Source organism: Rhododendron vialii, chromosome 13a (assembly GCF_030253575.1).
Source record: "Rhododendron vialii isolate Sample 1 chromosome 13a, ASM3025357v1".
NCBI classification, from domain to species: Eukaryota; Viridiplantae; Streptophyta; class Magnoliopsida; order Ericales; family Ericaceae; genus Rhododendron; species Rhododendron vialii.
Window position 1 is genome coordinate 24,881,861 of NC_080569.1, and position 13,082 is coordinate 24,894,942.

General features: G+C 37.5%; 1 protein-coding gene across 4 annotated transcripts; it reads left to right on the plus strand.

The window, feature by feature from the left end:
* Positions 1–5,732: 5,732 nt before the first annotated feature.
* LOC131313131 (G-type lectin S-receptor-like serine/threonine-protein kinase At1g11330) lies at positions 5,733–11,280 on the plus strand. 4 transcript variants are annotated; one of them, XM_058341259.1, is made up of 10 exons: positions 5,740–6,118; positions 6,618–7,171; positions 7,252–8,455; positions 8,722–8,829; positions 8,928–9,130; positions 9,229–9,439; positions 9,642–9,879; positions 9,989–10,139; positions 10,253–10,568; positions 10,979–11,280. In XM_058341259.1, exons 3-9 carry the CDS (start codon positions 7,354–7,356, stop codon positions 10,565–10,567), a joined length of 2,328 nt encoding a protein of 775 aa, XP_058197242.1. In that variant the 5' UTR covers positions 5,740–6,118; positions 6,618–7,171; positions 7,252–7,353; the 3' UTR covers position 10,568; positions 10,979–11,280. The 4 variants fall into 4 exon arrangements, with proteins under 4 accessions (XP_058197241.1, XP_058197242.1, XP_058197239.1 ...); XM_058341258.1 differs by having other exon boundaries at positions 5,733–6,118; positions 6,618–8,455; XM_058341256.1 differs by having other exon boundaries at positions 6,618–8,455; positions 10,253–11,280.
* Positions 11,281–13,082: the final 1,802 nt, after the last annotated feature.

Here is a 13,082-nt window from a genome sequence, read left to right on the forward strand (position 1 = left end):
GCGTCATTGTTGGCCGAGCCTCACCCTCAAACCAAGCTTGGAGGCAAGTGAATTGCAGAGAGGAGTGGGCCGACAAGCAGTCTGTCTTGAAGGTGGCCGAGCCCGAAGGTTCTCCCCAAGAGCTGGTAGTCAAGTGAGCACATCACCGTCCACTATTAAATCTCGATTGTAGCCGAACTTGTGATTGAGTACGGCCACACCTTTTGCTTCCAACCTTAGTTCGATCTTCCCGAACGTAGATTTGAGCCATCAGGTTCGGCCTACTACAGACATTGCTAACAACACTTAAAACAAATGATTCGTTCACTAATTTATCGATTGTTAACATAATATTAGGAAATATTATGTTACCATAGTTGCTCGATTCGATTATTATGTTTCCTATTTTGCCTAGGCTATTATTTGTATTTTCTAATTAGTCTAAGTTTCCTTGTTATGTGTGGTTTCCTTATTTATTTAGGGTTTTTGGTTGTCAAGCTTTGTAGCCTATATAAGGCCATAACAATGTTCAATAATATAAGCAAGAAAGCTAGGTTCTTGGCAATTCTCTTTCTTATCATCGTATCAGAGCTACGGTTTTTAATTAACCTAGCTTCTCCACCGTCATCCTCTTCACCACCAAACCAGTTGGCTCTCCAGAACCACTTCAATCTGTCAGTTCCCTATTGTTCCCTACAGTTCACAAATCAACTCCACCAATCCATAACTCCACCTTAGTCAGCAGCAACCCATCTCATAGTCAACCCATCTAGTCCCTTCCAACCAAAAGAAAAAAAAAATGGAACGATTAGATGCTGCCCAACCCATCTTTATCACTCTTGATGGCACCAACTATGTTCTTTAGGCCCAGGCTATGTCCAGCTTTATCAAAGGCAAAAAGCTTTGGTGTGTTATCACTGGTGAGATTGTCAAACCTACAAAAGGGGACACTGAAACGCAACCCAAATTTGAGGAACGCCTGGAGGATTGGGATAGCAAGAATCATCTAATTATTACGTGGTTTCGCAATACTTCTGTCACCTCTCTTAGTCTACAATTTGGTTGATTTCAGAATCACGAAGGTCCTGCCAAGGCCATTTCACTACTACAATAATGCTAAAAGATGACGCTCAAAAAACAAAATTTATGTCAATTTTTTGCAAAAGCGTCATCAAAGAAATTATACTAAACTTTTTATGTCAATTTATCAAATAAGTGACATGATTAGCACTTTTTATGTTAGTTAAACGAAAACCGACATTGTTGTTTACAATTTTAATCACGTTCTTTATCAAAAACTGTCATTAAAAAGAGAACAGTAATATTAAAAGAGGGATCAGATCGGGATTCTCATCATCGACCAAAATGCATCTAGCGCTCACCAGAGATGGTGACTCTCTGCCTCTCACCTTCTCACCTTCTCTGTGTTCTCTCTCTCTCTCTCTCTCTCTCTCTCTCTCTTGCATCTCTAGCGACATGCTCGATTCGAGCCCTAACTGGTCCAATCCAAACCCTACTTGTCTGATCCAAACCCTAATTGGTTTTTTTTTTTTTTTTTTTGATCCGAAACCCTAATTGGTTTGATTGGCCACCATATAGCTATAGACGCCTGATTGATCGCAAGGAATCATCAATGGTTGGTTCATAACACTAGCTATTTCTGAAAGAGTGTTACAGCACTACTGGCCTTGCTCATCAATACCAGCTTCTTAGTCATCTTCACAGTCTACGACAGGAGCCCGACCAATCTATCAATGATTTTCTCTCTCAGGTCTATTGTGTATGGGATCACTTAGCTTTCTCTGAGCCAATGTGGTCTTGTACCGCTGATGCTCAGATATTTACCAGTCACAGGGATCAACAACGGCTAATTTTTTTTCTTGTGGGTCTTACTATGGATTTTGAGCCCGTTCACAGTTCTCTTCTTCATCGCAGTCGACTCCCTACCTTGGAACAAGCTATTTCTGAACTTCTTTCGGAGGAGACTCGTCTCAGTAGCCTTAAACCAAAGAGTATGGACATTGTTCTTGCAACTCATCATCACCGAAGTACTCAAAAAAATAAATTACGGAGGTAATCAATCACAGCAAAGTCCAAACTCTTGTCATTTTTGCCGCAAGACAGATCATATGTTTCTCAATTGCCCAGTCTGAGTTTGTAAACATTGCCATCAAGTCGGGCCAGGTCCCGACAATGCTAACAAGGGTTCTCCATCCTACTCTTTTACTGCTCAACCTGGTGGTAAAGTTGGTCCAACCGCTACAGCTCCTACTTCTTCTGCATTTAACAATGATGTGGAGGATATCCTCAAGAAACTTATGTCCATGTCAAATACCCAGCAACCTGCTGTTCTATCTACCGTCTCAAGTGAATTTCCACAAGACCTATGGGATAAGCCATAACAAATCATCATCTTTATTGGCTCTGTCTTGGTTCCTGTCTGTCTCTCCTGGCTGCTCCTGGTTTCTCTTGGCTTGACTGCTGGCGGCTTCTTTTGGTTGTTTTTCAAACTCAAGTTGGTATATAAAAAACTCAAGTTGGTATACCTACTGTAGTTTGGGGGGGGGGGGCGGCGCTATTAGCATAATATTAGGAAATATTATGTTACCATAGTTGCTTGATTCGATTATTATGTTTCCTATTTTGCCGAGGCTATTATTCGTATTTCCTAATTAGTCTAAGTTTCCTTGTTATGTGTGGTTTCCTTATTTATTTAGGGTTTTTGGTTGTCAAGCTTTGTAGCCTATATAAGGAGTCCTGCTCCTCTCCAATCCATAGAGAATTGGAGGATCCTCCAATTCCAATTCAATGATCAAGATTACCCTAGTAACGTAAGCCCCAAAGCTCATATGGTATTATACAGGCATCCAATTACTCCCTAAATATTTTTCAATTATATAAGCGTCTTTCCTTCCGTTTTTTTTTAAACAGCGAAAAAAATTCATCAATCTTCGAAGTTGTTGCAAAAAAGTTATTAATTTTTTTGAATGGTGTCATCTCTCCCCGTTAAACCTGCCTTTGGAAAACTTTTTTTTTATATAGCTCATGAGGATTTTTTCAACCAATATCATATAGCTCATGAGAATTTTTTACTAATATTATATCAGTAATTTTTTTCTTTCACATGGTTTTTTTCGCTGATATTATCTTATTATGTAGGTCATGAGATTTTTTTACTGATACTAATGTATTTCTATGTGTGCTTTGCACTGTGCCGTGTGCTCATTGAAGTAATTGTTTTTGTATGTAAGAAAGTTGAAATTAAGATGAGTTATGGAAATTAGAAAGGAATCGTAAGAGTAAGTAATTGAACGTAAGATAATTTTTATAGAAAAAAAATGCAAAATGAGTTCTTTGATTAACACTGTGAATCTGATAGTTCTTTGAACCTGCACCTGTTATTAAAGTTACGATATGAAATTTTACTAACGTTTAAAATTTGGTAAATTGGTGCTTGGAATGTGATAATTGGGGAATATTTGGAGAGTAATTGGGTGCCGATAGAATACCATGAGTTTTGGGGCCAAAGATACTAGGGGTAATCCTGACCATTGAATTGGAATTAGAGGATACTCCAATTTCTTATGGATTGGAGAGGAGCCGGACTCCTTTATAAGACCACAACAATGTTCAATAATATAAGCAAGAAAGCTAGGTTCTTGGCAATTCACTTTCTTATCATCGATGTTCAATCAACATGATTTTTTTGTAAGACCATAATACGCGATGAGATCTTTCAAGTGAAGGTTTAAGATCAAATTTCCGGGCTCGAAACAATATCGTTTTGCCCCAGCTGTCCCTCAATGCACAACAGCCCCCTAACTCCTTGAGTGCTCAACTCACAAACGAGTTCTATTATTGTTTGCCAGCTATTTGATAGGTCTTCGTTGTCAAACCCAATCATTTTCCAATCTGAATTAATAAGTACATTAAATGTGAATGCAATTTTTCGGTATTCTCGTGGATGATACTTTCACACATGGGGCTATCGCTATGTACGTAGGAACGGGGCTGCTTGTGATATGTAAATTGGCCGGGCTCGTCCCGATCATGAGAACAATTCAGGTTACTTACTTTGTACGAGAACTCAACTAAGGGTGTACATGGTCCGAATTGGTCCGGTTCTCTAGAAAATCAGTAATCGGACCATTTCAAACGGTTCTAGAAAATTGAGAACCAGAACCTAACCAATATATGAGTGGAACCGAACTAGAACCAAACCGCAAAACCGGTCCGGTTTTGGTTCGGTTTCGGTTCCGATTTCGGTTCCGATTCTATCCAATTAGCATCCAAACCTATCACCGGTGTGAGAAAAAGAGAAGTGAGATTGAAATTATAAAGACTAATCTGTTAATTAAGGTTGCAAAGAATTGAAAGAATATGAAGGTAATCTATTAGAATAGAAAAAGAAGAAAGAAAATAAAAACTTTCCTAACAAATGAGATTTCATCTCCAAATAAAGTAAGTTTAAAAAGAAAGAGATTAATCTACCAAATTACACACATATATTTATTTTATATAATTATATATATTAGTTTTAAACGGTCCGATCCGGTTCTAACCACGGTTCTTTAATTGAGAACCAGTAACCGAACCAAAATTAACGGTTCTTATTTTTTTAGAATCATAACCTGACCGCAGAACCACAAAACCAGACCAAATAGGACGGTTCAATCTGGATCGGACCGGTTTTACGGTTCGGGTGGTTTTCTTGAACACCCCTAAACTCAACGCGTACAATAACTTTATGAAAGATCAAATTGATCGGACCAGTATTTCACTAAAGTTGATTACATGTTGTGGTCTTGAATAAGTGAATGACAATCATGATTTAAAATACTCCTCCAAGATCATTTGATTCCATTATGTACGTACCGAACCCCACATGATTACTTATTTACTTCTCTTTGGGTCATTCTACGTACTCATTGATCGAGCTATACAAAGTAAATGATTTGGCATGCATTTCTAAGTTAGGGCATTTAATAGACACGAACTGCAGTTGTGCTTAGAGTTCAAATATGTAGCACATAATGTGTGTGTGTATATATATATATATATATATATATGGGAGTGCTTCCACTAAGAATTTGAGAAAAAAACGTAGGGGTTTTTACTATCTCGTTCGCATTAATCGACAAGTTTTGACATTTTAGTTTGTTGTTCAAGTTAACTAATAACTTTTTCCCTCACATATCCATCTACAACTTATTCACTATCGGAAACAACTTGACATTTTTTGCAAACTTAACATTTCTCAACAATTTATTCACTACCAGAAATACTTGACAACTTGATTGTAACAAATAATTTCTCAAAACTTATTCACTAACGAAAACACTCCGTACATAATTATTGCTACCAGATCTCTAAATACGAGAATTTTCCGCAACAATATGTCAGCATCACTTCTTCATTAATTGTATAGGTACATTTTTTCTCCTACAAACACTGAGTGGCAATAATTGGTTGCATACTTTAGAATCGAGTGCAAACCTTCTTTGACTTGTAAAAAAAGAAAAAAAAAAAAAAGAACAACTAGCTCAATCAGATGCAAATTATTTCCGTTGGAAGATTTTTATTTTAGAAACTAATAAAGGAAATCAATTTTAGAGTATCGGACATTCTCAGTGGAAATTTCAATGCAAAGATATTATTCCTTTGTGGTCCACGGTTGTGTGGTGACGATTCTGTAGCCTCAAAAAAGGAGTGATTATTAAGTGCTCCACGGGTCTTTCAATTATAATTGCGTCAGCTCTTTCTCTTTCTAAAAATTCCCAAACCTTGCCGCCAAGATTCTCTATCTATCAGCTCACTTGGAAACTAAAGCAAAAACTATTGCCTACTGCATGCATGATTGCATCCTACAGTTGTTTGTTTCAATTTTAGCACGCCTTTTCAGCTAGAATTTTCAAGGCTGGTTTGAGGTAAAGTATGTGCAGAATTTCCCGAATTTAGTTATAAACATGCAAAAAGAAGAAGAAGAAGTCGTGAAATGTCTATTTCCATGAAAGGAAGTGAATCCTCTCGTGCAGGGAATAAGATAGAAGATCTCAAGGTGCAATCGAGCAGTATACGTGGCTTGTAGCAAGACGTGTTATAACAAGTTCAATCAGCATTCGTGTCGCAGGGAGTTGAGGTGAAATCCTAATTTCACCTTGTAGGGTTTTGTGGGTTTTTTTATTATCTAATCTGTACACGTCATTACTAGGTTCTGGAAATCGTTTCCCAACAATGTGTTCACATCAATTGTATATGAGCTGCGCAACTATGTACATCGGTTTTGTTTTTAATAAAAGTAGTTAAGTTTGCAGACCTATATGTTCCTAAACAAGTATTTTTGTAATAATAGAAAGGAATTGCAAATTCTCTCTCTCTCTGAAAAGAGCGTGCTGCTATTTGGTTGTTTGGGTAGGTTCCTTTTTTTCCTTCTTGCTTTCTGGCTACTTTTCTTAATTTGCCTTCATTCCAAGGAAGTTTCCCCGCAATTTTAGTATTTTTCGATTAATCCATTCATGTATCTATTTGTTTCTATAAAGAGTTTGAATTTTCAAAAGTTATAGATAGTATCATAGAAAATTACTTAATTGAAAATCCAACGACATTCAAATATGATGCATTCTTTGACCATTCTGCAGTTGAATGTTTTAGCAAACAGCCCGACACCAAGAAAACCAACAAATGGAGTGGGTGGCTCATGGACTTAATTCAAGCTGATGAAAACCAGCTTCTTGGCTAGTTGAAGTAAGATTGTTCAGATGATAAAAAAAGACGACGGATCAAACAGCTTGTGCAAGGGATTTGCCCAAGGCTTCCTCAAACTAGCTTCCCGAAGTATCTGTCCTGCCAAGAAACACAATCAGTTATTGATTGAAATGTTTATACAGCCGAACAAAAGATATTGGGGCACTTTTCCCAAGCACCTTATCCGCTTGTAAAGAGTACAGGCCGGAAAGATAGATTGTCTGTTGTACCCCTTGCCTCGATCATCCCATTGAGGGCCTGTGCCATAAAATTCTTCATCGTATTCCGGGGTGGATTTGTCCAGATCAATACATGACTTTCCAGTTCGTAATGCTACAGCAGTGGTTATAGTAAGAAAAATCATACAAAAAGAAAAAGGGTACAAAATAGCCATAGTGGATGCATTGGATCGTAATTTATAATCCACCACGACGACGCAGTGAACAAGGTATGGGACTCATCATCTTCAACCGTGCAATCCCATTTCTTGAGGTCCTTATTCTCTACTTTTCTTGTTTTCTTCCGAAGTTTGGCATTGCTGTGGACACAATTACATCCACACAACCCATCACTGATCCTGATAGTATAATATCTAGCAACAATGGTTTTCAACTGGGATTCTTCAGTCCCATGAACACCACCAATAGATATATTGGCATATGGTATAGCAACATCCCATTGAGAACCGTGGTATGGGTAGCTAATAGAGACAGACCTCTCACTGATTCTTCCGGGACTTTGATTATATCTGACGATGGAAACTTATTGATTTTAAGCGGACAGAAACAGATTATTTGGTCATCTAATGTTCCAAATCCTGTGGTGAATTCTAGTGCTCAGCTGTTAGACTCTGGTAACCTTGTCATCCGAGATGACTCTGATGGAAGAACAATTTGGGAGAGTTTTCAATATCCTTCAGACTCGTTGTTACAGAGGATGAAAGTTGGCAGTGATGTGACGACACTGTTGAAATCATGGAAAAGCTCTTCTGATCCATCTGTCGGAACCTTTTCCGCTGGTGTTAATTCTGCAACAATTCCCGAAATCTATGTATGGAATGGTAGTCATCCCTATTGGCGGAGTGGTCCTTGGAACAGTCGAATCTTTATTGGCGTACCATACATGAACTCCATGTATCTTAATGGTTTTACTGTCGTTCCTGATGATAACAAGGGAACTACGTATGTCAGTTTCACTACTGGAAATGAGTCTTTAATGGAATACTATCTCCTGAATCATGATGGAAACCTTATGCAGAAGGAAACGATTAAATGGAAGCGGGAATGGGAGGTTTCGTGGTCTGCTCTGGAGACAGACTGTGATGTTTATGGCAAGTGTGGGCCATTTGGAAGCTGCAATTCAAAGGATTCACCGATTTGTTCATGTTTGAAGGGGTTTGAACCAAATAATATAGAGGAATGGAATAGAGAGAATTTTACAGGTGGGTGTGCGAGGACGACACCTTTGCAGTGTGAGAGAAATGGCAGTGGCAACCTAGACCAGAAAGATGGCTTTTTGAAGCTGACAACGATGAAAGTGCCAGAGTTGGCAGATTGGGTTTCTGTTCCAGAGAATGAGTGTAAAAAACAATGCTTAATGAATTGTTCGTGTGCAGCTTATGCATATGATCAGGGCATCGGCTGCATGTCATGGAGTGGAAAATTAGTTGACATTCAGAAATTTCCAAGGGATGGGGCAGATCTTTACATTCGCGTGGCATATTCAGAGATTGGTAATATTTTGTATTTTATAACCCATAATCCCGGTTCCCTGAGTAACTTCTATGTGTGCTTCCACTTATTTTTCTTTTGGTTTGAGCGTTTGATTGTTTATTTTTACTTGTTCTTGTGAAGAATTTGAAGTCAGTTATATTTTCTTTCTTATTGTCAACATGCTAGCCATGTGGAACTTTTGGTTGATTCTCAGAATACTCAGGACTGTTTAAGCTGCGTTTGTCAATTTTGATCATTTTCTTGCTATGCTTGTTCTATTTCACAGATAAAAAGAGAAACATAAAAATTCTCACTGCAGTTTCAGTGATCATTGGATCAATAATCATGGCAATATGCGCATACTTCACATGGATGTGGATGGCCAAACAAAAAGGTACCGACAGTTACTGTTACTGTTGTGAGAACTGAAAACTTGAGAAAGCATTCACTATTATTGTGTTGTAGATAACTGACAACTACCTCTTGAACCAGGAATGACGATAAAAAGGTTGTTTAAACTTGAGAAGCGGTCACTGTCTCCAGAATACTCAACTGAAACCTCATTTGAAGATAATATGAACCAAGTTAAACTTGAAGAACTACCCCTGTTCAAGTTTGAGAAGCTGGCAATTGCAACGGGAAATTTTGACAAGAACAATAAGCTTGGACAGGGTGGTTTTGGTCTGGTGTACAAGGTAATAGTATGTTTTTTTCATGTTTGAAAAAAATGTAAGGTACTGAAGATTGGTGTTGTGATGTAGAAAAGAAACATCATATCTGGTGTCTGTTTCAGGGGAAATTACACGATGGACAAGAAATAGCTGTCAAGAGGCTTTCAAGATCCTCTAAACAAGGGCTAGAGGAGTTTATGAATGAGGTGGTTGTGATTTCTAAACTCCAACACCGCAATCTTGTTAGACTCCTTGGCTGCTGTGTAGAAGGAGATGAAAAGATGTTGATCTATGAATACATGCCAAATAAAAGCTTGGATGCATTTCTCTTTGGTTAGTTTGTACGAAAAGCTCTTAATTATGTACTCTCACCTAAGCTTTGTAGTTAACTCATTATGTTAGTGATACATTATATCCGTTATACCCCGCAAAGCGCTTTGCAACTAATTTTTTTTTATCTCGCCTCACTATCATAATTTCGATTTCCTTGAATGTTTCCCTCAGTCATTCTTGTTTTGGATTGATCTTCTTTCAGATCGACACAAACAAGAGCTCCTAGATTGGGGTAAACTGCTCAATATCATCGAGGGGATAAGTAGGGGGCTCCTCTACCTTCATAGGGATTCTAGATTAAGGATCATTCATCGAGATTTGAAGGCAAGTAACATTCTGCTAGATGAACAGCTAAATCCAAAAATTTCGGATTTTGGTATGGCAAGGATTTTTGGAGGGAATGAAGATCAAGCCAATACGAGAAGGGTTGTTGGGACATAGTAAGTAGATGCGTCGACCTTAAAAAAAAAAAAAAAATTCTTTCTATGTTAACCTTTTCTCTCTTGTGTGTTGATAAAATGTAATCAAATCAATTTTGCCATGATGCAGTGGTTATATGGCTCCTGAATATGCAATGCAAGGGATGTTTTCAGAGAAATCCGACGTATTCAGTTTTGGGGTGTTGTTATTAGAGATTGTAACCGGAAGGCGAAACACAAGTTTTTATGATGATGAGCAATCTTTGAGCCTTTTGGCATATGTAAGTTCACTCGAGTCATTTGACTGACCTATTTCTCTAATTCCCAGCTTTTCTTCACGAATCATCAGTGAAAGATAATCTTCGTATATTTCATATTGCTTGTCATAATTCAGACATGGAGATTGTGGAATGAAGGCAATAGCGAGCTTCTCATAGATCCAAGGATAACTTGTCGAGATTTCCAAATGGAGATTTTGAGATGCATACATATTGGACTACTTTGTGTACAAGAATTTGCAATAGAGAGGCCTAACATGTCCACAGTTCTTTCTATGCTAAGTAGTGAAATTGCAAATCTTCCCAAGCCAAAGCAGCCTGCTTTTACTCAAGGGCCAGTGTCGTCTACTGAAAGGCCAGTGTTGTCTGAGAGACATTCTTCGCAACCTTGTACGAATGGTTTAACTGTTACTATTGGTGAAGGCCGATGACGTGAGTCTCCTTGTGATGATATCTTCTTCTTTCTCTTGTTCGTTTATATGGGGACTAAAAAACTGAAGTTTTGAAGTTCAGAAAGTCTACCTACACAGATGTTGTGCATAGATCACGGTGTGGGGCCCACTACGGGTCCCACACAAATGATTTGAGCCGTTCATTAAATGTAAAATATTTATTTGAGTGTCACCGCAATAAATCAGCTCAATCGGATATCTATAGGTGCTTAATCCAATCATCTAACTTTTTATTCAGAGTTCAAGACTCGGATCGTTTATGTGAGACCTGTAGTGTGCTCCACAACGCCATGATTTATGCACAAAATCTGTGTGGATAGCCACGTATTTGAAGTTACAAAGATACTCTTTCTACTATTTTGTGAGTGCTTATTAGATTTATTGATGCAGGATAAGTGGCTGAAGCATTTATGGAGCAGTTGGAGAGTCAGAAGGCAAAGAAGAAGTCAGAATAAGTAGCTCAATGTGTCTTTTAGAGGTCCAACGTGGGTCCTGTATTGAGTATTGGAGGGTCATTTAGTTAAGTTTTTTGTATTGAGTCTCAGGAGTTTAATGGTATTTGTTGGAAAGTCCGATAGTCATGTGTTGGGAAGGTAAAAGGTTAGGTCTATCTTCTATAAATAAGATTGTAAGCCTAAGAACAAATTAATTTTTTTCAGTCAATATTAATTCAAGAGTTTCTCTCTCTTTTCCTTGTGGATTTCAAAGGCTACTCGTGGATTCGAGTAATTGTCTCGTTTGCTTAGAACAATATCTAGCCTCTGTGTATTTTCCTCTATGTCATTTAGAGAATTTACATCTCTGACTGGCTAGAAAGAAATCCACTTTATGCATTCTAAAAGTGAATGACAATCATGATTTAAAAATACTCCTCGAAGATCATTTGATTCCATTATGTTCGCACCGAACCACATGATTACTTCTCCTAGGGTCATTCTACATATTCATTGTTGTGTTTGAATTATTGTGTGAGTATCATTTTTAAAATTTCAATAAAGATATTGCTTTGTGGTCCACGGTTTTGCAGTGACACATTTGTCTGTAGCCTCAAAAAAGGAGTGATTATTAAGTACTCCACGGGGTCTTTCAATTATAATTGCGTCTGCTCTTTCTCTTTCTAAAAATTCCCAAACCCTAGCTACCACTTACACTTTTAATTTTCTCTCAGGCTCTTCGGTTCTATACATCAAAAGGAAAGTTGCGATGAAATTCAGTTCATACTCAATCTTATATGATTTTTGAGATTTGAAAACATGTCGATTTTTCAGTTTGATAGATTGTTAAACTACTTTTGTTCTATTTTGATGATTGATCAATCCAGAAAAATGTATAAGAATTTTGATAGTTTTTTTTTTGTTTGTTGGATAAGGAATAAAAATAATGTTTGAAGTTGAAAATTTTTCCGACCTCCCGAGAACTTTAATCCTTCGCTGTTCATCGTGACACATCAGCCAAGACTCTATCAGCTCAATTGGAAACTAAAGCAAAAACTATTGCCTACCTTTAGCACTTCCCACGTTTGTTTCTATTTTAGCACGCCTTTTTAGCTAGAATTTTCAAGGCTGGTTTGAGGTAAAGTATGTGCAGAATTCCCCGAATTTAGTTATGAACCCGCAAAAAAAGAAGAAGTCGTGAAATGTTTATTTTTATGAAAGGAAGCGAATCCTCTCGGGTCCATATTTTGGACTGAAAAAGATAGTCACAATTTGAATTGGTCTATACTATAATCAATGGTTCAGATCTGCTCACAAACTCTTCACCGGAATAATTGAATTCTTCACGCGAATAGTCCACGAGCAAATCAAAACCATTGAATTTTCCAGCTTAAGATCCATATTTGACTGTTTCCTCTCAGTTTTGGACCAAAAAAAGAGAAAGTTGTTCTATAGTCAAAAGAGGCAATAAAAAGCTTGAGAAAATGTCTAACATGTACTATATGGACTGAGAGATGGTGTAGCCCCCACAAAAAAGCAGCACTGCTCCGCGGAATGGAGCCCGCTTTTCGGTCAATCGAAATGTTTACTTCGTAGAACTAGTTACACTGAACATGTTCGCAAAAAATCAGCTCGATCAGATATTATTATGTGTCTAATCGGAAAACATATAACTTAGTAATAATGAGTTTTAGTGGATTTGATCTATTGTTTCGGATCCAATCTTTTCAAAATAAAAGTGTTTCGATCCAGCATTTCATGATATTCAATCGAGCTAATTTTTTTGCATACTTGTTCTACACGATAAACTTTACAAAGTAAATATTTTCGATCAATCAGAACCGAAACAGGCCCCACTTAGCGGGCAGCACATTTCTCCATTTTGAGGGGCAGCACCTTACCGTACTATATGCATTTAGATGGATTGGATAGTTTCCCTTAAAGAGTTAAAAATTTCCGTCTTCATTCAATCCATTTGTTTCACAGGCTTGTTAGTTTTGTGCAATTTTTTTTCTGATGAATTGAGAAAATAAAAAAATTATGAAGAAAAGGGAAAATTA

Bases quoted from the DNA above. Each gene is read 5' to 3' on its own strand.
- LOC131313131 (XM_058341258.1), top strand. From the start codon at position 7,123: ATGCATTGGATCGTAATTTATAATCCACCACGACGACGCAGTGAACAA. The intron at 9,440-9,641 runs GTTAGTTTGTAC...ATCTTCTTTCAG, and splicing joins CTTGGATGCATTTCTCTTTG to ATCGACACAAACAAGAGCTC. The intron at 10,140-10,252 runs GTAAGTTCACTC...GTCATAATTCAG, and splicing joins CTTTGAGCCTTTTGGCATAT to ACATGGAGATTGTGGAATGA.